The sequence below is a fragment of the Talpa europaea genome (genome assembly GCF_964194135.1).
Source record: "Talpa europaea genome assembly, chromosome: 6".
Taxonomy (NCBI): domain Eukaryota; kingdom Metazoa; phylum Chordata; class Mammalia; order Eulipotyphla; family Talpidae; genus Talpa; species Talpa europaea.
The window spans coordinates 36,571,974-36,599,084 of record NC_140072.1 but is presented as its reverse complement, the minus strand read 5'-3'; the positions used below and the strand labels follow the sequence as shown (position 1 = coordinate 36,599,084).

The 27,111-nt window shown below is 38.3% G+C and overlaps 2 protein-coding genes across 2 annotated transcripts in view; one reads left to right on the top strand and one right to left on the bottom strand.

Moving 5' to 3' along the window:
- Positions 1-1,990: 1,990 nt before the first annotated feature.
- Positions 1,991-12,273, bottom strand: MFSD9 (major facilitator superfamily domain containing 9; the record flags this gene model as incomplete). Its single annotated transcript, XM_084235440.1, has 6 exons — positions 12,238-12,273; positions 8,723-8,810; positions 7,686-7,729; positions 6,188-6,317; positions 3,867-4,076; positions 1,991-2,781 (listed from the first exon to the last, which is right to left on the bottom strand). Exons 2-6 carry the CDS (start codon positions 8,790-8,792, stop codon positions 1,991-1,993), a joined length of 1,245 nt encoding a protein of 414 aa, XP_084091566.1. The 5' UTR covers positions 8,793-8,810; positions 12,238-12,273.
- Positions 12,274-23,286: 11,013 nt separating this feature from the next.
- TMEM182 (transmembrane protein 182) overlaps positions 23,287-27,111 on the top strand; it is a gene marked incomplete at both ends in the record, with an annotated part of 37,332 nt that continues 33,507 nt past the window's right edge. Inside the window, 3 exons of the mRNA XM_084235866.1 lie at positions 23,287-23,418; positions 23,655-23,754; positions 25,339-25,437. Coding sequence (XP_084091992.1) covers positions 23,287-23,418; positions 23,655-23,754; positions 25,339-25,437 — 331 coding nt within the window. The remainder of the gene's footprint in view (positions 23,419-23,654; positions 23,755-25,338; positions 25,438-27,111) is intronic.

The window sequence follows — 27,111 nt, the reverse complement described above, 5'->3', positions numbered from 1 at the left end:
GCTTGCATGTCTACAGGGGATGCTGATACTATGGGTCCTCAGCCAGGCTGAGCAGCATCAGACTGTTTAAGAGGAACTATAAGAAAGTGTCAGCTAAAAAGGAATCATGTGCATAAAATGCTGAAATCACTAATGGATAGTATTAAAATATTTCTCTACTCTCTCTAAGATCAATCTTTGGTTTTCAGATTTCCATGTGTCTGATTAATTATAAACTCATTAAATTTATAGGCTTATTTTAACACTGAAAATAGTGCTTTGATTTTAAAAATTAAAACATGGCTATATTTAAAAGCTCCTAGGAAACAAGCCTATTCTCTGAGAGTAAAAAAAGCTTATCTTTGGAGAAATTTTTCTGAAATTCTACTTCATTACATAAACCCCTATTTCTTGTCTATTGAGTTGGATATCCACAATTTAGCATGCTTCTGAATTTTATATTGTATTTCATTCTCATTAGTAGCACTTGGCACTTGAATAAAAGTTCACAATTACAACACAATAGAAAGTTAATATTTTTCTTATAGCTGGACAGGAAAAAGGATAAACTTTAAACTTCCAATTTGTTCTTTATCATAAACATTTGAGCTTACCTCACACAACTTCTAAAACTACAAGAATATGTTTTCTGCTTTACACATAATAAATATTAAAGTTAAAGCAAATCACTGCATTAATATATTATTTGGAATTATCAATGGATTGGGTTGAAAACAGGAATAATATCCTAGTGGACTAATTTAGAGGACTTTGCTGGCTGTGTGAGGGAGAAAGGAAGTTCCTAAACAATTTTTATTGAAATTAACATCATCCATACAGTCAGCAAGTGCCTTGCAAGCAGCTCCCTGTGAGTTTGTACTCAGCTCACTCTGGGTCTCTCAGCTGGTCCCTTGGGCAATGTGTTTGGAAGGGTGATTCACTCTAGGCCTCACAAAAGGCATATTAATATTTCCCTGTAGATCACTACAGTGCTCTGTCTTCAGGTGTGGTAGTAAAATGAAATGAAGGAAATTATTTTCAATACAAGATGCTGAAGAATTAAGTTCCTCCAACGTGGCATGATACCTGACTCTCTTACTCTACATAAATCATTCCTCTTCAAAGCATTTCTGTGCTTTGGCTTCTATCACCAGACTGGTAGAGTGCTGGCCTCTAGAAGCAGATCTGCATGCCTGACATCAGGTAGATTTGTCGGAAACACAAGCTCAGCTGTCTGTGGAGTGTGGGGTTTCAGAGGCAATGGACATGGAACAGACCCCACAAAATGCTTTCTCCTATGATTGCACACACTGGAATTATACAATTAACACTGATTATACAATTCTAACAGCTAGCTATTAACAAAAACAACCAAGTTTCTGGCTTTTATTTTAATCAAGAGCAGTATATCTCAAAATAATTATTTTTCTAATAAGAAATTGCAAGTTGTGCTTACTAAACATAGGAAGTTTCTGGGCCTCACCCAGGCCCATGAATTAGTCTCTGAGTTTTAACTAGTTCCCCAGCCAGAACAAGTATTGCTAACCTTGTTAGGACTTTCCTGTTGTAATAAAGCAGCTTCTCCAACTCTAAGATTTTGATAGCAGAAAATCTCCTTCTTAGCTTATGGAATCTAACATGAAATCTGGGCCTCTCTTTTCATTTAGTAGGGAAATCCTTGCGGTCTCTTCCCTGCTTGCACATATTATGTTCTGTTGTCCCACCATTATTTCCTTATTCTGTAGTGGGGAGCATTAACACTCTTGAAAATTTTAACTACACTGGCCCAGAACAGACTTAGGTAAATATTTAATATCTTTCAATTTGGAAAAGCTTTGCCCTGATTTTAACCTTCCTCCATCCGGGTCTGACTTGGATGCCACCAAAACAGTCCCTCGGATGTAGTTGTTTCACTTACACCATGACCCCTTCCAAAGCCCTTTTCTACTCATGCCTCTGTCCCTCATTCATACACTTTGAATTTTGTTTTCTCATGTAGTCCAAATCAGTTCTATTCACTTTTCAATTTATCACTTGTATCACCACTGTATAGAGGTTTGTTTAGTAACATTATAAAAATAGCCACTAGGGCTAATGCTGCTCCCAGACTGGGGGGGCCACAAGGGCTAACCTCCTGGGCAACTCCTGAGAGGAGGGGGGCAATGATCCGGCCCATCGCTGTCACTGACTGCCCCACACCGATGAGGGTGCCGCTGGCCTGGATGCCCCCGACAGTCAGCTGGAGGTCTGTAATGCACGTCCTGCCAACGGCAGTGGAGAAGGAAAGGAGGGTTGAGGAGAAGATGACCATGCTGGTGGTGTGTGCCGTGGAGTAGAGCAGCAGCAGCAGGAAGGTGAGCATGTTGGAGTGTAGCAGGATGGTGTGCGAGTCATGCTTGTACAGCCGCATAAGGGGCCCCAGGGCAAAGCCCGCAAGGGCCCCTATTGCGCTGCTGTAGCTGATGAGGTAGCCTGTGGTCTTGGGCCTCACCCCAAAGCGTTCCTCAAGGGCCAAGACAAAATTACTATGGTAAAGCATGACCGCCACAGCCATCAGCAGGCGCACTAGAAATATGTCCCACATCTCAGAAAATATCAGGCTCTTCATATTCTGTAGTGTGGACACCACTTCCATCCAGGGCAGCCGAGCTTTCTTCTCACTCGCCGTGGTCTCATGAGTGGTATGTGCTCCCAGCATTTGATGGTCTCTATTTCCTAACCCCCCACCATGCTTCCTTAACCACAGGCCATTCTTTGTGCTGTCTAGTTTTACTTCATTCCATGGAAATAGCCAAACCAGACCTGTTAAAACGGCACAGGATCCTGTTTCAGTAGGCTGAATGCACACCATTCACACAGTGTTCCACAGGGGAGAAACAATTATTTGTATTAGATTACTATTCTGTATTTCTGTATTAGTAAATTTACTAATTTATATTTTTTAATCCAATTTCTAACTGTTCCCACAGCTACTTCTACTCCACTTTGATAGCAGGGTTCTGCTATTCACATTTTAGAAAAAAAGCATCTATACCTACAAAACATTTGCTATTTTCCCCTTAGCTCAAGAGCCAATGATGTTTTCCTAAATCCCTTTACATCTAAATTCTTATGTTTTATGTTTAAATTCTTCCCTTCATTAACTTTCTGATTCTCTGCCTATCTACCATCCATCCATTCATCCATTCACCCGTCTATCCTCATGCACCCACACACTGATTATTTACAGAGCACTTTCAGAATGCTAAATCCTGTACTAAACACTAAGATTATATTAATAAGACATGGCATAAAAATCCTGCCCTCAATACAGTTAACAGGATGCTCCCCAGGCTACTATCACTCTTCTACTCCTCTTCTAAAGTTTTCTTGGCTGAGGGGGGAGTAGGAAAAACCTGACACCAAGGACTTGTCAGAAAGTACGTTTGGTTGGGAAGAGACAGATTTGGAAGAGCTATGAAGAAAACTGGATTATTTTAGACATAATGATCAAGGAAGACCTCTTTAAAGAAGCAAATGTTTGAGACTTGAATCAGAAGAAAGAGTAGTAGAGATAAGGGGAGAAGTAACAGGAAGTTACAGTGCTCTCCTGTGGAATAAGCCTAGAATGCAAGACGTCAACTGGGAAGCTAGTGCAACTGAAGTCACATGGAGGGAGGCAGAGAGGCCAGGGCCAGTCGCCCATGTGGGGCTGTGTGAGAAACATGTTCGTTAGCCTGGTGGGAAGCCACATGAGGTCTGCGGCAGGGGAAGACATGGTCCAACATTCATTTATAAATAATGAGTCTGCCTATTCTAAGAAAAACAAGTTGTAAGGAGATAAGAGTAGGTAAACTGGTCAGAATGAATGCATAAATCAATCTTCTCACAATTAAATGTCAACTTACCAGCATTGAGAATGAAGACAGAAAAGCAGATGAAGGCTGTTAGATAGAATCCACCATCTAGTTCAGTAAGATACCCTCCAACCATGGGGCCTAAGATGAAGCCCACACTGGATGCTGTATTAAAATGTCCAATTACCAGTGGTCGTTCCTTCTCTGCAACCAGATCAGAAAGCAGAGCCCTTGAAATGGAGAGTGTGTGTTTAAAAATACCTGCAAGGGAACAAGAAACATGTTCTGTCATGTTTTCCGAGTCAAAAGTGTCTTGCTTGTAATCCTACCCTTTAAATGTTTCTGATCTCTACTTTCTCTGAATGTCTAGAGCCTGTAGGTTCCATCCCTAGCCTGTCTGCACATTTAGTTGGTTATCTTCCCTTTGTCAACCAAGAGGTTGAGCCCTGTTTGTCCACCACCTCTCCTGATGTCCCAGTGTATCCAGGCCTCTGTTAGCCAACTGTAATTCATAGTGGCTCCTATATAAGAGCTAGCATTCTGTAGTCATTCACTCAGTGAACAAACATTGACTGTATCCCTACTCTAAGTCTGGCACTGTCCTTCACCTGATCCTGAGAATAATGCAAGAAACGGGGGGGGGGGGGCGGGGGAGGGATCCCTGTTCTCAAAAAGCCTGTGTGTGTGTGTGAGTGTGTGTGTGTATGTATATGATGACATATCCATCTAACCAATTCCCATAATTCCAGCAGATTTTCTACTAGTAAGCAGCTTGTGAATGTATTGATTAAACAAACTGAGAGCTGTTATCTTACTTAATGAGATTAAAGTGCATTTAACAGCTTTATATCCCTCATACTTTGCTTACATATTTGACTTATATGCACTCATATACCCATATGAGTAAACACACTCATAAATACGCTAATGGACTCTGGTGAAATATGTGTCCTATGATTTTGATCAATACATACATAGTGGGAACTCAATAAATGCTGCTGTGGGCCTGCACAAGTTGCTTCTATGTGTGACGTGACACACGGCTGGCTGCTGGTGGTCTCCTGTGAGGAAGCACTGCTCCGTGCATCACCATACTTAAACACACTAATTAGTCCTGGGTTCTGGTTCCTGTTTTGTCTCAAAACTTGAGTGGGCCTTTTTCTGATAACCAGCAACCAGATCTTTGAGAAAGAAACACACAGATCCTTGTTGGTATTAGATAGAATGATTCTCTCCATCTATTTCCTTAAATGTGAGAAAGGATTAGGCTAGAAGCTGACCTCTAGGCCTTGTAGGAATTCCATGATAAGTTCTGAATAATATGGATGCCAGTTCACCTTCCACACCTGAGGGAAGAGGACTATGGTAAGAATATCTGTGAGCAACCCAGACAAGCCTTCTCCTGCCTTTCAGAGGTGAGCAGTGGACAGAGGAAAGAAGAGAACACAAGGTGTCCAGCTCTGGCATTTTAACCTCAGGCTCACTTTTTCGACACAAAGAACTAAACTTACAACTGAGCTTGGGCAGCAGAATCCCAGCAAAACCCTCCAGGGCTCCCTCATGCTCATGGACCATCAAACACTGCAGAGGTTCTATGGACATGAGAGCATTTTTCTGTATAGCTTTCCCTGATGGCAAAGAGTATGGTGTCCACATCACAGAACTATCACTGTTCAAACCAGGCTCACTGCATATTAAACAAAAGCATTTAATCCTCCCCATAAATCTCTACCCATTTTGTAAAAGAATGTAAGTTCTATTCATCTTATCTGTTTCTCCAGACTCATGAGTAGCCTTCTCACCAAATGGAGGAGCATTTTATGTTGTAAGAAGAGACACCGCTATCCAAACCAAGAATATACAATAGCTTCAATGCACATGCAACAGCTATCAGTTGATTTTTGTAAGTGGTAGTTGGGCTTGTGAGGGTGGCTGATCACATTTAAAGTAAAGACTTTCATAAAGCATTTTCTAAAGTCAACAAAATGTCATGGCATGAATTTTGGAGTGTGAAATCCAAAGACTTTCAAAGTAAGTATACATATCACAGAAATGGTGCAGAAATCCTAAGTAAGCTGATAAACTATATGTTAAAATGACGTATTTTATGCTCTATTCCTTTGGGTATTAGTTTAAAACAAGCCCCATTTCAAAACTATGGGCTTTGACAGGGAGAGAAAAGTAAACATAGAGCTGTCAAAGGCACTGAACAAATTCTCACTGACTGAAGCTGACAGGTGGACAGTAGGCGAAGGTCCTGCTGCAGATTAGCATGCTTTATCACAGAGGCCATTAGGGCAGCACTATGTACATGTATGTACATGTAATTGATTTGTTTTGAATGAAAACACACACACACACAGGCAACTCACCCACAGGGACTCTAGCCAGGGTGAACAGAAACACATTGGTTGATGCTCCAAGAATAAGGTAACCTAGGGCGCTGAAGAGAATGCACACTAGCAAGGAAGATCGTCTTCCCACCACATCACTCCAGCAGCCCTGAGAAAGCAAGAAATACAGAAATCCTTTGATTCACTGTAGAGCCACCACCACTACCAGCACCACAGAAATGTCCCCAATTGGGGCCTAGTGGAAAACTTCAGGGAATTTGGTTTATGATCCTTAGGTGCTCAATTCTGTAATACCATTTATCAAAATAAATTATTTTCTTTGATCTTTCCACAAGTAGAAGGGTAATATACATTTAGCTGTCTTTACAGACAGAAAATTTAAGATAGTCCCTATGATGACCTTCATTCTAATTACTCCTATACCATCTGATATTCAGCATTTATTTACTTCTTTGGTCACTAAAGCAATGACAGATAATTTTTGCATAAGAAATAATATGGGCTCAGAGTAGATACTGAGATTAAGTGACTTCATCAAAATATTTAGACTCTATGTCTTAATTTCCTCATTTTACATGAAAGGGAGATTCCAAACTATTTTGCTGAGTTATTGTAAAGGCTAAAAAGAGAATAAAACTATTATTGTTATCACAATTTGATATATAAAAGATTTTAAGATCAATCAAGAAATAGTTTTAGTTACCTAATAATTCATTATGGAATCTGAACAAATTTTATGTTTTACAATTTATTTTACAAGCAAGTGACTATCTGAAATGTATAGTACAATTTGAGAAATGTGAGACCAGCCGCTATTGAGATCAAGGTCATGGCTGATAATCTTTGGGATTACACTGTTCTGTTTGAACTGCCTAAACAGCCACAGGGCACAGGTCTCAAGGCCACAGTGACCACTGTTGTGTGCACAGAGGAGCAAGAAGGGCAGGTCAGTTAAGTATTCTGAATTTCAAATTGAGGAGTCAGAAATGGAGTGACAAGCTCAGCTCTGGGTCTTCCTATCCCAATCTCGATATACAGCCTATCATTCCACACAGTTCCTTCTGTCTATACCTTAAGTTGTATGATTAATAAGGTTGAAACACACAATTTCAAATAGAATCTTAGGGGGCTGAATGGATATTTGATTATTGTCAATTAATTGAATCAAACAAAACTGGTAATAACTTCTGTTGCCAATCATTTCTCCTAGTCAAAAGGTATCAGGGCGTCATGGGAAGAACATGATATAAGTCATCAAGTAGATTCTCATTCTGACTCCATGTGGTTCTTTCAGAATAAGTCATCTGAGTCCATTAGGCCCTTGTCTTCTCAGGTGTCAAATAAAGAGCCATGATTGAAGGATCCTTCTTGACCTAACTATACTGTATTTCCTAATCATCTGCACATCTTCTTTCCTTGTAACCATCAAGCCTCCAATTTTACTGCAGCAATGAATGGCTGCCAGAGGCGATTAACTATGCTTTTAAGACATGCTGCTGGATAAAAGATAACTTACCACCATCGTGCTAGAAAAGAGTTGCAAAATGCCATAGGAGGAGCCTGCAAAAAAAAAAATCAATAACATCAATAAAATAAGCAAGACCCATCGCCTGAATGGATTAAGGTGTTAACAATTACATAGAAATTAATGAAACACATTAGAGAAAAAAGACAATTTTTAAGATTACCCCACATTTTTAAATTTTTTTTTAATAAATCTTTTTCTTTTTTTTTATATTTACTTATTTATTTATACAAGCACTGGGTACAGTCAGAGGAGTGGGAGGGTGAGAGAATTTACCAGAGACAGAGCGGGGAGCAGAACAGGCAGAAGGACCAAAGAACACTGCTGAGGGGAGCAGCAGCAGGCATCAGGAGAGGTCTGTGCGCCACGTGGGACCCTAACCCCGCGGCCGGGCTCTAACCGGCGCTGCAGAGGCTGCAGGCAGCTTTGCAGGCCAGTCCTCAACCGCAGTGCCACCAGGGGAGAGGCCCTACCCCACATTTTTTTTTTCAGTTAGGAGAATGTAAGTACTTCAGTCTGTGAAGAGTGTGTAGCTCCTATTGAGGAGACTGCACAGAGAGAACTCAGGGGAGTAAACATTTGAATCTTGGAAAAATTCTATAGAGTCTTAAAATTTTAATATTATCTCATATCTCAACACTTCAGTTTTACAAAATTTAATTTTATAAAGAACTAAGAAAGGTTTATGGAGAGCTTTCAGCTTTATAACATCCTATAACATGTCCCCTCTGCTCTTCATAAGAACCTTCAAGCTCCTGAGGGTCCAGGATAGTTTCAAGCACACTTTTCAAAGAAAATACAAATCATGGCATGGGCCAGGACTTACCAAATATTATGCACAAAATGGTCCAAGAATATTTGCTTTTGTGAATGATCAAGGCTTAGTCTTAACAATTTCTCATTAGTTAGGACTGCTCTAAATCCTGCTATTTCTACCTCTTTAGGCCCAATACTGATTTGTTCTTAGGTACTTAATTCAGGGGATTTAAAATTCAGTGCATGGAAAATGCACAGTATTAACCACTCACCTACTATTCCAGCAAGTGTTGGACTTGCTCCAAGAGATTTGACATGAAGGCTCAATAAAGGGACAACCATGCTTACACCAAACAAATCCTAAAAAGCAAAACACTGATTAAATCAATTTAGAAACTGAAGCCTAGTTGCTTTTCAAGTGGTGATATTAACATACTTTTAAAAAATAACACCAACATCAAAAACTTTGAGCAAACAAGAAACCATAATTGTATTCTATAGTATGTTGTACACATCAGGTTAAAGTTACCAACAAGTCCAAATACACTGTATACAGCTGCTGCCTGTAAGTATCTGGGCCACCCTCACCTGAGTTTAGTTTTTTTGTAGTGATTCTTAATATTCAAGGAAGGATGTGCTGCAAAAGTTCTTTAAATAAAAAAACAAAAACATCTGTATGGGTAATGAAGTAGGAGAGGTGAGTAATGCATACTTCTTGGCAAAGAAGTACTTGTTTAATAATATGAATTTCCTTCCCAAGAAAGTGAATGATCTGTGATTTACAGTCTATGAGATAATACTTGAAATGAAAGTCTCAGCAAAGCAAGAAGGAGAGAAAAAAAAGAGCAATGCTGAGTGATGGCCTTATATTTAATATCAAATAATCTTAAATAGCTCAAATTTATGCTACCAGAAACATAATTTAAATTTTAAGATAACTTAAAATTTCTTTTGGGTAGGAGCAGTTTCTTTTGGGCATTCCTACCTGCTTTGTTCATTCAGCCTAACTGATATTTGATACCATTTAAAAGACTCAAAATATATCAGCTACCTATTGTATTTTCTGGATCTTTCAGAAAAGGAAATTTTCCAACAAAATTGTTTTTCAAAAATTTTCCAGTGCCACTTGTCACTTTTTATTCAAATGTTTATTCTAAACAAAGGCAAGAAACCAAATATTTAAGTAGATAGGCTGAGATATAAGGGAGTCTCACTGCTAGCTTTTCCCCTCAGGAAGTTCTGCTCTAAAAAAGGTCTTCTCCTTTACTATAAAAGGCAACTGCTCTCTTGTGGAGTCACAGTTCCCTCAAAACCACCCTTTTGAATGCATTTAAAATTTGGCAACTTGTCATGTGCTAGTAACCATGTATAAGGAAATCAGACCAGAGAGATGTCAACCTTCCAAGGAATAGCTACATTCCAAAGTTTAGGACCCTTTTCAGGAAATGAATGCAAATATTTCTTGATTTGTGAATTATTGAAAAAAATTATCAATTGACTAAAGCTGAAGAAATGGAATTCAAATCTCACCAGGAGGAAAGAAAGGACTAAAATCCTAGATCCTAGCAAATCTTAGCATGTAAGCCAAAAAGGGCCTAAGGGTCATCTTAATCATTTTAATCTTCATTTCTAAACAAATTAAAACCTGGAAGCACAAATAAGAATTAAAAACAGAATATTTTGTTAAAAGATTTTTTTAATCTTGTTCCCTTCCTCTCAATTACAAACCATTTTCCCAAAAGTCTTAGGGTCTTTACATCTCTAAATATATTAAAAATCATAACTGAATTATGTGTAATATTTCCTAGATTGTTATCTAACAGTCAACAGATCCTTCAAGGATACCCAAAGCTATATATAATTGTTCACATTTTCCATTAAAAAAATTCCTACTCTTAACTTATGAAAAATCTTTTATTTCCCTCTGAAGATATTAGCGACCTAATGCTTTCCCTGAATATCTTATTAAAATTTTATGACAGCCACACAAGATTCACTATGTGTATAGCACAAAGAAAATATGTGAAACGCTCTGAATATTCAGATTTGTATTGCAAGTCTGACTATAATGAATGATCTGTGAATTTGTTTTATTTTAAGCTAAGACTATTTTGAATTCTAGGTCATCGTGGTTTCCAAACTCTATGAACCATATTCTGGATTTTCCAGATGAGAATGCAAATGCTTTTCATTTGGCAGAACCACACAGTAGTACTACCTGGGATAAGGCAGCAACAGCTTAGGGTCTCCATGTCCAACCAGAAAGGGGATGACAGCTACCTCCCCTTTCAAATTTGAAAACCCGTCCCACTCAACTGGTTTTGAATACTTGTGACTGGACTGGAAAGCAGAAGAAGCATCTACATCCTGAGACTGAACTAAGAAAAAGATGAAAGCAAAGGAAGTAAGAGTGCCACACTGAATTAAAAGACACTGAGCCTAGAGGTGAGGTCTGCAATGTCAACTAGAAGAAAAGGCCCTCTCTATATCACTGCCCTCCCTGAGTGTCCACAGTGGTGTGCTTACTGTGACTTGGTGAACATGCATTCATGACTGCCTTGACTGTTGAACACTTTGCTTAAGGAGAGGAAAGGTCAACTGCTTACCTGCTTCCTTCTTCATTGATATGGCCATTGTCCTAACTCTAGCGAGGTACAGGACTGGGGAGAAGTTGTGGTCTTAACCTGCATCTAGGCAGAAAACATAATTCCTTTTTTGCCAGGGCCCAGTCCCTTAAGGACCTGAGGTAGTATTCTTCCAATGACACATAATATGACCGGTTCCGTTTGATCTCAAAGAGGAAATCCTACTAGATACTGATCCAAGTGCCCTAACCTAAACTGGCTCAGGACTAGGACAACTGAACCAGGTTTAAACTTGGAAAGAGGGGGAAAAAAAAAAGGCAGTCTAGGATTCCTGTAGATAGTGATTCCATGAACTACCAGCATAAACTTTCTAAAAAGATTATAAATTCTTCTGGCAAGAACTTTGTATTACAGTGATGTAGCTCCACAGTACCTATATATAGGAGGTTTTCAGAAATTCTACGAATAATAGGTAAATGCATGGATGGAAGAATGACTTGCCCTAACATACGCTCAGCTCTCTAAGCTTTCCATTCTAAATGGAAAGAATTATCCTTATTAAACCAGGCCACACACACACACACACACACACACACACTCCAAACAAAATCAAATCTGCCTTGTGCAATATACAGTTTGTCAAAGGCAGATGTGTATGAGTCACTGTGACTTGACTTTTAAACGTTCCAGTCTACTGGTAACTTTAATGAAAATGTGCTTAATTCTGTCCAAGTGGGGTCAGCAAGGGTGATCTCCCTGATCTGGCCACATAAAAAGGCCTGTGTGTTCTTACTACAGCCACTGGAGCAGCTGGGCTTTCCCAAGCTTGCCCTGGAGCCCAGGCTCTTGGTCCAGCGGGCACCCACGACATCATCTAACACCTGGCGGTCACCCTGGAGCGTACCTGTCCACTAGTCATACCCGAAGCAATTGCTGGCGTGTGTCAAACTGCAGGGAGGGGCGTGGCGCCATGAAGTGTGGCCAGTGAAAGCACGAAGGGCAAAAGGTAACATGGGCAGGTGTACAGTGACGAGGATTATGGGGCAGGAGCAGGTGTGCGAGGGTGGGAGGCACCACGGGCACGTCGCTGGGAGGCTGCCTGGGTGAGCGTTACATCCGCCTTGGGCACTTCAAGAAAAAACACGAAACTGGGTTCCAAGTCTGGGACTCAGTCGGTTCTTCGCCCCCAGCCCAGCACTCACCAAGAAGCCCACCAGGTAAAGGCAGAACAAGAAGCGGCGGGTTTGCAGCGGACTAGGAGCTCCCGCCTCGGTTCCTGTCCTCGACTCCCGCCGCGATTTCTGTGTCTCCGGGGCCAGCCCCGGGGCAGACCGCAGGGCCCGCTCGTGGCCCGGCCAGTGCTCCATGCAGACGTGGGCAGGGGGTGCATCGACGCCCGCAGCAGCCGTCGGGACCCGCCTCGGCGCTCCGGCCCCGCCCCTAGCGGAAGCGGGCGGTGTGCGCCTGCGCACAAGGGAGCACAGCGAGGCTGCCCCCAGGCGGCGGGAGGCTGCAGGTGCAGCTCGCGGCTTGCACGCACCTCGAGGCAGGGGCGGGCACCTTGCCCCCCGCGGCCCGGGAAGGATGCACTGGTTTCGTGAGGGTAATGATAATGCCCTCCGTTTCCTTGCTTAAAGACCCTAATGTCCCTGCCATTGGAGGGCGGGAGGGAATTGTGTGATGAGCCGTACCTCGGAATGTGGAGGGGGTGACCTGCGCTGGGAACAGTTCCAGCTGGAACTGGATTTAGGGCACGAGTTGATTGACCCAGAATAAGTTTGATTTGGCCCCACCAAGCTTCAGTTTGCTTACTTGAGAAACAGGAGGAGATAATGTACACCATCCTCACAGCTGTGAGGAGTCTGAGGATGCTTTACTGGACACTTCTCTGGTGCTGTGCAGCGTGAACAAGATATATCTCAGCCCGAGTCTCGAGTTTCCTGATGTACAATAAATAAACATGGTAAATAGCAAACAATAAATACAAAATATTTAAAGAATAATACCTCAGTGAATACAAGAGTGTACTGACTAGTGATATAAGAAAACATAGTCTCGTGGAGGCAGAAGATGGGGGAGCTGCATTAGGACATTAGCTTGGATGAGATGACATGTAAGCTGAGAAACTTTAAAGGAGGTAAGTATATGTGCCTGTAAACTGAACATTCTGAGACACCAGAGCTGTAGGCAGGGGTGCCAATCATCCAGGACCTAAAATGCCATGACTTGGGCCTCCCTGGTGGCACAGGGGTTAATATGCAACCTATGAAGTTATCTGCAGCCACTGCAGCACAAGTTCAATCCTGGGCTAGGGAGCTACCCACATAGCTCAGCAGACCTCTGCTGTCTCACCCACTGCTCCCCTCAGCAGTGTGTTTCAGTCGGTCTGCCTGTTCTGCTCCCCATTCTGTCTCTGGTGAGACCTCTCACCCCCCCACACCTCTGGCCTGTACCCCAGTTCTTGTATGCATAAATAAATAAATCTTTAAAAAAATAAAAATAAAAAAAAAAAGCCATAACCTATTGTGACTTCAATAAATGGGAAAAGCAGCACATGGCATCTAATAATGTGTATACATCACTTAGCACGTTTGACTGACACAGGGTATATACATAATACCTAGCAACTAGGTTTATTAGACCTTGTATGCAGGGACTTACTTCATCACTTATTTAACTTTCATTCTGGTATCAAGAAGAGCCTGAGATTTTGATGAAAATGTCAAATTATTTGTGCAGATTACTAAATTAGAACCTCTCTTGAATTCAATTCTGCAGCTTTTCATGTGAAGTTAGGACACTATTTAGGAAAGATCAAAATACTGGAATTTTAAATGAAGACATGTGCTGGATCCAGGTAAAACTGACAATATTTTCTCTTTTTAATTCCTCATTTTTTTGTTGAGGTGGCATTGACTTAACTCCTCTTTAAATATGTGTTAGCACAACCGGCGCACTACCAGACACCATTAATCATCCACCTCCAAGATGAAAATGAAAGTTATATTAGTTTTTTACATTATAATTCTTTGACAACTGATATTGAAATGGAATCTATATAGAGCATCTAACTCCTGGTCTTAGGGTGATACTTTAGTACCCTACTCTTATGTTTTCACTTAATCTTAGTTACTCCTATAGAGTTTGTAGACCCTATCTCCAAACATACCCAGGGCATTCTTGTTGGGGTTAGGAATTCAACATAGGACTTTGGTGGGACACATAATAAGAAATCCTGCCATAGAAAGATTCAGAGTTGCCTCAGTCTTCTCATTGATAAAATAGGTGGGTGGATTGTCTTGCCTCTTACAAGTCTCCCCCACCCCCATTGGGAAAATCATCTGGAGTAGAAATTAATAGTCCACCTTCTTCTTATGGACAAAAAAGGACAAAGTGACAAAAGTATGTAAGGAGAAGGCAACATATCCCAGTGCCAAGAATAAATAAATATTTCTCTAAATTAAGACTCAGGTCATTATTCCCAAGTTTCATGTAAAGTACTTTCACAACCAATAGATGAGGGGAGCCTTTTCAGTCACAGAATTTTCAGCATATGGAGTATAACATGTGCCCTCAGAAAGAATTTCGAGCAAACAGGATGAGTAAATGATATCAAAACTGCAATTTTTTTAAAGATTTATTTATTTATGCATACAAGAACCGGGGTATAGGCCAGTTGCACAGGAGGGTGAGTGGATTCACCAGAGACAGAGCGGGGAACAGAACAGGCAGACTGACTGAAATACACTGCTGAGGGGAGCAGCGGGCGAGACAGGAGAGGTCTGCCACGCCATATGGGATTCTCGGGTGGTGGGGATCAAACCGGCACTGCAGAGGCTGCGGACAGCTTCACAGCTCTGTGCTCAACTGCCTGCGCCAGGGGAGGCCCAAAACTACAATCTTCTAAAATGCATATTGGCCATGCAATAGATGGATGCCTGTAAGTTATACATCATTTTGATTTCTAGTTCTATATAGCAAACATTTCTCTTTTGGTCTCCAGTTTTGTTTCTGAAATGATTTTTTTGTATTGATTGAAATTGAAATAAACAAATTCTAAGGTTTTTAGTCCCTTGGAAGAGTTAGTGCCCTTTAAGTGCACTAATAGAATTCTTTATGGAGTTGAGCACAGAGCTAGGAAGTGAGCCTTTTTAAAGCAAAGGATATTTCTGTAAAATAGCTTCGTTTGTGTGAGTTACTTGTATAAGGATTCTCAATTTAATGAAGTGTAAATGGCCTGAATTAATGAGGTGAATAATCTTATGGGTCTTGCTAGTGTGCTGTTCAATGTGAGCTGTTTCATCAGTGCCTTGGTAATTTGATGGAATCATCTTCGTTAAGGCTGTTCAGCGTCAAACACTATGAAAATAGTAAGTCCTGGTAGCACAGTCTTTGTGTTATATAAAATCCTAACACCTGACCAGTGTACCATGAAATGCAAGTTTTATGTTTGGCCACCAGATGGCAGTGTTCAACCCAGTTCATTTTAAGTCACTAGGATTGCTATTTGATCAGCTAAATTTTACTGAGCACCTATCTACAGCATTATGTTAGGTGTTAGGGATGACACAGTAAGCAAAAAAATAGAATCACTTATAACCTCCATAAATTAAATTTGTTGTTCCTGTACTATATATGAGATATGAAATCCTGTGAAATAATCTTTAAAGATTATGGGATGTGGCCCTGTTTCCTGATGTCACATTGGTGGATGGGGGATGCAGTGGGGAGAATGACACATAAAAAACAAGAACATACAGATATGATCAAAAAGATCCTTAGAGACACAGAGAAATAGTAATAGTTCATTGGTAGTAAACATCTGTCAAAGATCACAGGGAAGCAATGGATTTTAGGGTTATCACTCATATGGTTTTATGTATAGAAAGGACTGTGGAAATATGGTCATTTGTTTGTTTTCCCCCAGGATAAAATGTTTTTCGAAACCCAGAATTTTGGAGATGTTGAAAAAGTAATAATATGCACTTTCCATACATTACCTAACACCCTCACTGGAACTATAAGATCAAACACTTTCATACTTATGTAATAAAATATATGAGAATTCACACTAGCTTATATACCCCATCATGTCAGTTAGGTCTAATTTGCTAAAAGCTTTTGGTTATTGGAATGGCAGATAAGTATTCTGGACCTTAATATAGAATCTACCCCCAAATTCCCCCCAAATCCATTCCAGTGTTCTGGAACATAAATCACCAATTTGTAGAAGCCAGAGTTTGATTTCAATATTTATTTACAAATTTGTTCAGCATTGTTGGGTGCTAAGCATTGTCATTCTTAATTTTTTTAAAAACAAACTGAACCATAATTTTGTTTTGAGAATATCTAAATAATTTCATTATATTTTGAGATAATTAAGAATAAATTGCAACATCAGTATTAGAAATTATGGCCTTGGAAAAAAAGAATGTTTTGCTCATTAGCACTCACAAATTAAATATGACTTAAGTTTGCTGCTAAGTTTCAGTGAATTTATGATTAAAAAAAGCACAGTTAACTAAATAAGACACTGGATCACAAAACAGACAAAACTTTCCACTGCTTACAGACATCCAGCCTTTGGTTTTTATTTAATTTGTAAAAAGCAAGGCGGAAATTAAAAACACTGTTTTGGAAAGCCAATGATCTTATTGTACCCTAGATTTTAAAAGCTTGACTTTCAAACATTTTTTAATAAAAAAATTAAAAACACTTTTCTACAATTTATCTAAGTGCCACAATTCCTCTAAAATGGAAGTTGTTTCCAGAAAGTCAGAAGTCTCTCCAAATAAAATTATAACAGTAGAAATAATCAGAATGAGTGGGAAAATAGGCAGGAATGAGCAAAGAGTTCAAGGAACTTTTAGAATGAAAAAGCAAAATGGAATAAATTAGCCAGTGTTTTAGCTGGATATAGTGTACCTTCTAATGCTTGGTTTCACAACATGTCTCTGCTTGTCTGCTTCCGTTTACTCTTTATCTGTTCTCAAAAGTATTTGGAGTTCCTGGACTCTACTGCTGCTGTTATTAGAAATGGACCTGCCCATCCAGGTTGTCACCCTCACCTGTCCTTGTAGTGGTCTGGGCTGCTCTGCTTTTTAGGACTTGGCTTCTTCAAGTTGAATGATGATGGTGACCTGGGGATACGAGATGTCCCATCCCCACCCCAACGGGAAATCCTACTAAAAAAGAAAAGTATTTGAATTAGCTTAAATGAACACATACAAAAATAACCACAGGTACCAGGTTATAGAGTTATGTGTTCAAGAGAAAAATTAAAGGCACAGAGAAGGAAACTAGAGAAGATGGGACAGGAAAATGGCCCGGGTGGGAGTGGGGGATCATGGATGTCATTTGATCATATATACATTTTCCTCTGAACTTCCAGGTACCAAAGTGAAGTGAGGAGGAGCATCTCAATGTCATGAAAATATAAGCTTTCTGAGGTCAGAGAGCACATTTTATTCACTATCACTATTCCAGGACATGGTAACCATAGAGCAGGAAAGTAATAAGTGTTTGATAAATATTTGTCAGTGAATCAAGATTTATAGAATCCATAAGTCTAAAAGCAATAGTTGTGCTGGAAACACAAATGTTTCTTAGCAGTTAGAAATTTTCCCTGATCTTCTTAAGAGGATACTGTAGATGTCCCTGGGGACCAACATCTCCACTAACATCTTGAAGAATAATGGGCAGATTTTATATGGGGCTTTCATTCATTTGTTCATTAATTATTCAATTAATTCATTCACTGTACAAACAATTCTTGACCTTTCCCCCAAGACACAGGAATTCAAAAGTTGTTTAAAAGACAAAGATATAATTAAAAAAAATATTGGTAAGTGCTACCCCTGTGTTTATCGCAGCACTATTCACAATAGCTAAGATATGGAAACAACTTAAATGCTGGAAAATGGATGATTGGGTCCAAAAGATATGGCATATATATACATGGAATACTACTCAACAATCAAAAAAGATAAACTCATGCCATTTGCAGCAATATGATGGAGCTGGAAGGGATTATGGCCAGTGAAAAAAGTCATGAGGAAAAAGAAAAATATTGTATGGTTTCACATATAGGGGAAATATAGGGAAACCAGGAAAAGGGTCAGAGGAAAAAAAAAAGACAAAGCTAGCAGGCAAATTATAGATCTGAGACTGAGCAGGGGTGGGAGAGGGAGCATTCGAAACAGGGGAGGGAAGAGCACAAAGGACTCTTGCGATGGTTCTCGGGTGAGGTGTGATGGGAGACTTATGGGAATTACAACTGAAAAGAAGAGAAATCAAATATTGTACAAAAATGTATTGTACAAAAATGAACAATAATGTAAGAATTTTTTTAATTGTTAAGTACTTTGAGAGTGCTTTGCCAAAAAGCATGCAATAGAGACTTGGGCTAATGTATTAATGGAGAGTCCATCAGATAGATGGATGAGAAGAACCTTCTAATCAGATGTAAACCAAATAGGCAAAGATTTAGGGACCTGATGGTGTCCCAGGAAGGAGAATGATATATAGGGGTATAGGGCGGATTAGGGGTATTTGGTAAGAAGTTAGCCTGTTGAAGTAAACCTGAATCAGATCTGAAATGCTAACTAGCTTACGGAGTTTCATTTTATTTTATTTTATCAATAAAGATCTCCAGCTAAAGGCAGGATAGAAGAGAACCCTAATGTATGTAATGCTGAACTCATTTAATACTACAGTGCCATAAAACTAAGAATCAACTATAAGAAAAAAAAAAAAGCAGGAACACCAATGAATACATGAAGACTAAAAACATGCTGCTTAATAGCAATTAGATAAAGAGAAAAATCAAAGCAGAGGTTAAAATGTACTTTGAGATGAATAAAAATAATGATACAAGGTACCAGAATCTACAGGACACAGCAAAAAAGTAATTGCATTACAGGCCGGCATTAAAAGGCAAGAAAAATTCCAAATAAACAACTTAATATCACACTAAAATAACTTGAAATAGAGGAACAAACAAGACCCAAAGTTAGTAGAATGAAGGAAATTATAAAAATAAGGGCATGAATGAAAGAAATAGAAGTCAAAATGTCTATTCAGAAAAAAATTAGTGAAACTAAGAGCTGGTTCTTTGAGAAGATACAAAGTAGAAGATACAAAGTAGAAATACAAACCTCTAGCTAGGCCAACAACAACAGCTACATAAAAAGAGAAAACATTAATAAATAATAACATATGAAAGTGGAGAAAATATTTACAGAGTATATATATAACTAATAAAGGATTAATATACAAGACATATTTTAAAAACTCACACACTTCAACAATATAAAATAAATAACCCAATTAATAAAGGGGCTGCAGATATAGACAATTCTCCAGAAGGCCAAAAGACCTGTGAAAAAATATTTATTGCCACTTCTGATAAGATAGATACAAATTGAAACTATGAGATACCATCTCACACCTGTGATTAGACACACATTGAAAAGACCCCCCAACAGCAAGTATTGGAGAGGATGTTGAGAAAAATGAAACCTCTTCCCTTGTTGGTAGGAATGTGAACTGTTGCAACCGTTACAAAAAGCAATCTGAATTTACCTTAAAAAACAAAAAATGGAAATACTGTGTCAACCAACCAGCAATTCCACTCAAGCATACAGCTATAAAATATGAAACCATCAACAACAAACCCCATATGTTCCACAAAGTTCATAGCTACATTATTTATAATAATGAGGACATGGAAACATCCTACATGTCTATCAAGAAAATGTGGTCTATACACATATCAAGAAAATGTGGTCTATACACATGATTGAGCATTGTATAGACATAAGAAAGGATGAAAAGATCCAGTCATCTATTTTTGGGCATTTGGGTTGTTTCCAAAACTTAGCTATTGTAAACAATGCTGCTATAAACATAGGGGTGCAGGTGCCCTTTGGAATTAATGTTTCTGTGTCCTTTGGGTAAATACCTAGGAGTAGAATTGCTGGATCATATGGAAGCTCTATGTTTAGTAGGTTGAGGAATAGATGAGTGGATCAAGAAAATGTGGTACATATACACAATGGAATATTACTCAGCAATCAAAAAAGATAAACTCATGCAATTTGCAGCAACATGGATGGAGCTGGAAGGGATCATGCTCAGCGAAATAAGCCAGAAAGAAAAAGAAAAATACTGGATGGTCTCACTCATAGCAGGAATTTAGAAAACTTAAATAAGGGACCAGAAAAAAGACTAATTATAATAAAGTAAAATTCAAAATCAACAAGCAACTATAAACCAGAGACACACTACCAGGGGTGGGGGGGGAGGAGTGATTAGGGATTAGGGTCAAAATAAGGGGGGTGAAACTGTATGGGGAATATAACCAAAATGAAAATGCATGCATTGTGCAAAAATGAAAAATGATGTAAGAATTATATAAAATAAAATATATTAATAAAAAAAAGAAAGGATGAAATGCAGCCTTTTTTTTAAGATTTATTTATTTATGCATACAAGAGCTGGGGTACAGGCCAGAGATGCAGGGGGTGAGAGGATCTACCAGAGACAGAGTGGGCAACGGAACAGGCAGAATGACTGAAACACACTGCTGAGGGGAGCAGCAGGAGAGACAGGAGAGGTCTGCTGCGCCTTGTGGGTTGCTCCCTGGCTGGATTGCTTCATGGTGTGATGCTTAACCCCTTGCGCCACAAGGGAGGCCCGAAATGCAGCCATTTTCAACAAAATTGAGAGAATTGTATGCAGAAAAGTCAAAATGATTAAAACAAGTACTGAATATATACATAGTAGATAATTCAATAATGTAAGACACTAAAAAAACAGAGGACATCAGTGAACATTCTGAAGGCTCTGAGGTTAAGAGGGAGAAGGAAGGGGAAAGGAAAAGGGATGGTGGTGAGGGAAAAATAAATAAATAGGGCCTCCCCGGTGGCGCAGCAGTTGAGTGCTGGGTTGCGAAGCTGCCCGCAGCCTCTGAAGCGCCGGTTCGATCCCTGGCTGCTCCCCGGCCACCGGAGGAGGGTCCCACATGGCGCGCAGACCTCTCCTGCCGCCCGCTGCTCCCCTCAGCAGTGTACTTCGGTCCTTCTGCCTGTTCTGCTCCCTGCTCTGGCTCTGGTGAATTCTCTCACCCTCCCGCGCTTCTGACTGTACTCAGTGCTTGTATAAATAAATAAATAAATAAATCTTAAAAAAAATTAAAAAAAAAAAATAAATAAAAATAAAATACTTCTTTCTTTTCCAAAATACCAATCCTTGAGAGGCTCATTTTTTTTCATATAATTTGACTAAAACAATACCTGGCTCTACATAGATGCAAAAGCATAGATGAGAACTCAGCTACCTTTTATTAAACCAGGAATTGCAAGAGAATTGGGAAAAAAATGTAAGTAAAGCCATACTTTTCAGAATATATTTTCTTTGGGGGAAAAGTACTGCTTTTCACAAAATATTTATATTAACATAATGGATTTGTTATTCATTTTATTAAGTAGCTTTAAATAATTTGTCAAATTTAATTTCTAACATGAGATGATATGTATCAGTAAAAATACTGCTTTCAGAATCTACAAGCAGCTATAAACCAGAGACACAGTAGAGGGGGGGAGGAGGGATTAGGGTCAAAATAAAGGGGGTGGGAATTTTATGGGGACTATAAGCAAGATGAAAATGCATACATTGTGCAAAAATGAAAAATGATGTAAAAATACATAAAATAAAATACTTCTTCCCATTAAAATCCCTTTGAGGGCCTCCTGGTGGCCTAGGGGTTAAGTCTTAGGACTATCACTGCCATGGCCTGAGTTTGATCCCCATCTCGGGAGCTAACCTACGTATAGCGCAAGAGACCTCTCCTGTCTGCAGGCTGCTCCCCTCAGCAGTGTATTTCAATAGATCTGTCTGTTCTGCTCCCCACTCTGTCTCTGGTGAATCCTCTCACCTCCCTTTCCACTGACCTACACCCTAGCTCTTCTATGCAAACAAACAAATAAATAAATCTTTAAATAATAATAATAGTAATAAAAAAAAGTCCCTTTGGTCATGAACATACTGTAAACATGCAAAGGGTTTCTGAGACCAAGAAGTTTTCACACCACTAGCATTGCATATTACTAAGAATATTTTTAGATGCAAGATACAAACTCAGTTTGAAGGCCATATGCCAAAGATGTGTCTCTTCATTTCTTGGTCTTTCTCCCCCGAGTGCTGGCTTACTACTCAGTGGATTGTCCCCAGATAAGGGGACGATGACCATCAATAGCTTCAGGTTTACTTCCTTATTAGCTTAAAAGCAACACTTTTCCCAATGCAAAAGCTGTGATATAGACTTTCTTCAGGCTGGCTTCCATCACACTGTATCCCTTAGACATCACCACAGCTCTGCTTGACCAGGTCGCCTATGGTCCATCCCTGGAATGGAGACTTGTGTTCAGTCAGTCAAAGAGTAGGTAGGGCAGCTCATCTGAGCACCCTAAGAATGTTTTCCTATGGGAGGGAAAAGAGGGATCAAACTGATTTGAAAAGTGCTATTTTTACATCAATAGTGTATACAAGTACATTTTTATACTTTAAATCATTTATTCATAATCTTTCAAGCACACATCTGAACATCTAGGTTATAAACTTGAACATAGCATTGTTTGACTGTTTGACCCACTACTTATTTTCTGTCCCCAAAATGTCCAAAAGAAATTAAGAAATTACTTATAACTTCAACTGTCTTCAAGAGAAGTCTCTGTGGTTCTTTATTTTTATGACTTATATACCTTCAAAGAGTGTCTTTCGTGTCTTTAGGGTTGTAATGGTCATTCTAAACTAAATGGAGCTTGTTCAGACACTTAAGACCTCGGGCCAATAAATCAATGACTTCATACTATTTCATCTTCTTTTCACTTCTATGGATTACTAAATAGCAATAATGATAATTCTAACCAATTCCTAATACTCCCTTTTACAGCCAGGGGAAGGTCAGCTATTTTTTGATTCCCATGGGGGAGCGAGAGCAAGCTTCTCAATAAGTATCTTAAAATAGCTGGCCATTCTCAGCTGCTGGGCTGGAGTCCAGACAGGGGAGAGCAAAGGGAAAACAAATCCACCAGCTGGTGTGGATGAGAAGCTACCAAAACATGAGCGAGAACAGGCTTCTCAAGAAGATTCTGTCTACTCAAAAATCTTTATTCATTTTTTTTTAATTGAGAAGTTAGGTGTCTGCCATTTCTAATTATTTTATTTAAAGGGAAACAAGTGAATCGAAAATGAGACTAAATATTGCCATCTTTTTTGGGGCTCTCTTTGGTGCTTTGGGAGTTTTTCTCTTTTTGGTGGCTTTTGGATCAGATTATTGGCTTCTTGCAACTGAAGTGGGGAGGTGTTCAGGTGAACAGAATGTGCGTTTCTTCTTCAAAATATTGATGTACTTGGAAGTGAGGAGGATAGCCTTACATATCTTCTTGAAATCAGAGAATAGTAGTGGAGTGTCTATTTCTTCATAGAAGAGATGTAGAAATCTACCAATCATTATTTCTTGGAATAAAATACAGTATTTGAAATTTTCCTGGATGGAATTGTTTTAGATTATGTTGCTTGTGTTGATAGCAAATTGCTTCATTTGTGTTTTGTGCAGATAGAGAACATCACTTTCCATCATGAAGGATTCTTCTGGAGATGTTGGTTTAATGGGATTGTGGAAGAAAATGATCCTGATATCTGGAAGTTCTGGTATAGTAAGTAAAATTTAGTTTTATTTCCCCCATGTCTTTAAAATAAAAATGAATGGCTTCTAATGTAGTGCATGTTACTTACAGAGTAGAATTGTATTCTTAATTGTAGAATCTCAATAAGTTATCTTCAAAGTTCATGATGTGATTCTTTTTTAGTAAAGAGAAATAATTTTATTTTGTAACATAAAATAAGAGTCAATATTTATGGTAAAAGTGAATTATCTACTATTTTTGCATATATTTAAAGTACCCTAACCTTAATAAGACAAATGCTATCTATAATTTTTTTCAAGTGTCTATTATTGCTGTTATCAATAAATGTATTTTTTTTTTGGTACAAACCCTTGAAATCTCAAATTTAAAAATCTGGAAATAGGGATGTGTTACTTTATATTTGTGACTTCAAAGCTAAGAACAATCTTTTTTATAATGAAACTTAATTACCAGCAGCAGTAGATGAAAGCTTCCTCTATTTGGGCTTTAACCAAGGCTGTGGGCAATCTCAAGAAATGCCTTGCTTTTGATGTTTGCATTCTCGCATAGAAACTTTAAAGTTCCTTTTTGAAGTAGAATAGCTTCTTAAAAATATGAGGTATTCTTTTAACTGTATTTCCTAGATTGTATTAATCTTTGAAAATCAATTCATTGAAAATAACTAGCCTTTATCTTATTGTGTCCAGCCCACAATTACCTACAGCTTATTGTGTGTTGAAATTATTAGTCTCCTTATCAAATATTTCTGCGATAAATCAAAGTATTGTATTTATATAATAGTTAAGTTTATGGAATATATAATAAAAATATGAACTTACTGAAGACCTAAGCAAGCTGATGGCAAGGTGAGATATATAAAAGTAATAAAGTAATGATGAGATGGTATTTTGAGAGGGATACTTGATAAACTATTTTATAGTCCTTTGGGGAGGAGAAGAAACTAGCAATTTGCTGTGAAATTATTTAAACTTTGGCAGTGGAGTAAGTCAGTTGGCAAGAGGAAAATTTTGACAAGGACATAGAGAAAGGAAGAATATTCTACTCCTTTTTAAAGAGCAGAGAGCAAAAACTTCACATTTTCAAACAACATACAGTGTTGCTTTTTCAAATGCTAAAAATGCATTTGAATTAACATATGTGATCTAGCATTTGTATCTTTCTCCTAAAAATAGAATGAAGGGAAAAAAAGTCATACTAATTGGAACTAATCAAGGTTAAATCTAAGTTTATTAGATTTTTAAAATAATTTTTTGTGTACCTGTTATGTGCCAGCAATTATGTTAGGAACTGGAGAATGTGATTGTGAACATAAATTAAATACGGTGTATTCAATTTTGAGAGGATATTAGGGCATTTTCTCTTTTGAAATATACTTTTGCTAGAGATTTTGAATAAATCCACTTTCTAGGTCTCCTCTGCTTATTCACATAATTTTTTTAGGAGTTTGTATCTTACTATTCAACAAATCTCTGAGTTAAATTGAACCTGCAATTTTATTTTCCTTGTGTACTCTCAGAGACTGTTCTTCTCTTCTTTCAGGAATGACTCTTCATGCAGCTTTTCAATAACAAATAACATTATTTTTCTTCCTAGCCAACCAACCATCATCAAAGAACTGCACCCATGCTTACCTGTCTCCATATCCCTTCCTGAGAGGCGAACACAATTCTACTTCTTATGACTCTGCAGTTAGTAAGTACTTCTGTCCTAAGAATCGTTCTAAGAAGGACTTGTCTTTCTAAAATTTATGTGGGCAATTAAAAAACAATCTCAACATTTTATCTGGTATCAATCTATTGTATATAAAATAATAGGATATCGTATCAAACATACCATTTAGAATTCTAATAGAATATGACATTGGTCCAAAAATAAAGCCTTTAAAATTTATTTGCTATTTTAAAAGGTAATTTTTGAAAAGTGTTTTGTAATTTGAAATCAGAGATGTTCATTAGGATTTAATGACCTAAAACTTGTTAAGGATTTAAATGACCTAAAACTAACCTTACACATTGAAAATATTTTATAATATAGCCTGCTTTTAAAATTTTTACTTGTAATTCTTACATACAAGAATATAATTTTACTATTGTATCCTACTAAATGACTGAACTTTGTTGTATGTGATATCCCATAGAAGAAGGAGAGATGTCTTTAACTAGGAGTTGAGATTATCTACTTCTTTTGTGTTTTCATGTTATTTGTTCTGTTGAATGAACATAAACTAGTTTCTATACAAAGTACATAATGCAGAGTACATAAATATATTTTTATAGGAAATACATAAATTTAATATGTCAACTTTATTTTCAGCTGATTTCATGAAGATTTTAATAAAGGGTATTTATCAAACCTTAAAACTATGGATTAGTATAGAATTTCCCAGTGGTATAAACAGAGCTCTCAAATTTTACTTTTCAAAGAGAAGAGCCAATCTACTTAATGCTCTAAATAAATTTATATTAGGATGAGAGAAAGGAGTAGGGGAGGATAGAAAGAGAGTTTTAAATTGAAGGAGAGATTTGAAGGCATTGATTTGTGATTGTGGAGTCTGGCAAGTCTGAAATCTGTTAGCCTGAAGGCAGGAGATTCAGATAAGAACTGATACAGTCTTGAGTCTGAAGTGTGAAAATTCTGGTAGGATTTCTATGTTGCAGTCTCTGGAAGAGTCCCTTCTTTAGGAAATCTCAATTGTTTCTCTTCAGCTGATTGGATGAGGTCCACTTCCCATTATCTACTCTAACTATAGTCTATTGATTGTAAATGCTAATCACATCTAAATAATACATTTACAGCAATATCTACACTAGTCTTTGACCAAAAGCTTGGCACTATAGACTACTAAGTTGACACATAAAATTAACCATCACTTTACATCATTTGTCCATTTTTGGACATGAAGTTTACATCATTTGTCCATTTTTCATCTTTCTGTAAATATACATTTTTATATATTATGGCTTCATTTTGAATTTGTCAAAGGATATAGCATTTTCTTATATCATATCATTAGCATGACATTTAGAGCCAGCGTGAGGTCTGCTATGGAAAGAGGTGCTCTGGCGTGCAGCTATGCTTGTTCACCAGGATGCTGTGGTCTGTCATCTTTGAAATGTGTGTACAGTGGATGCCTGGTCCCATTGAACACTGCATGAGCATTTTATTTACATCTCTTCTCATGAGAGAAGAAATTGCATGCAAAGAATGGGATCATTTTATATTACAAAAAAATTGCAAAAAGCATGTCCCTTCCCTGTCATTCTTACTTTATAAAATGAATTAAGAAATAGTACAGGTTGACTTTTCAGAACATTAAGTTTCATGAAGGGCTGCAGATGTTTTAGTATTGTGGTTATTATTCCTATG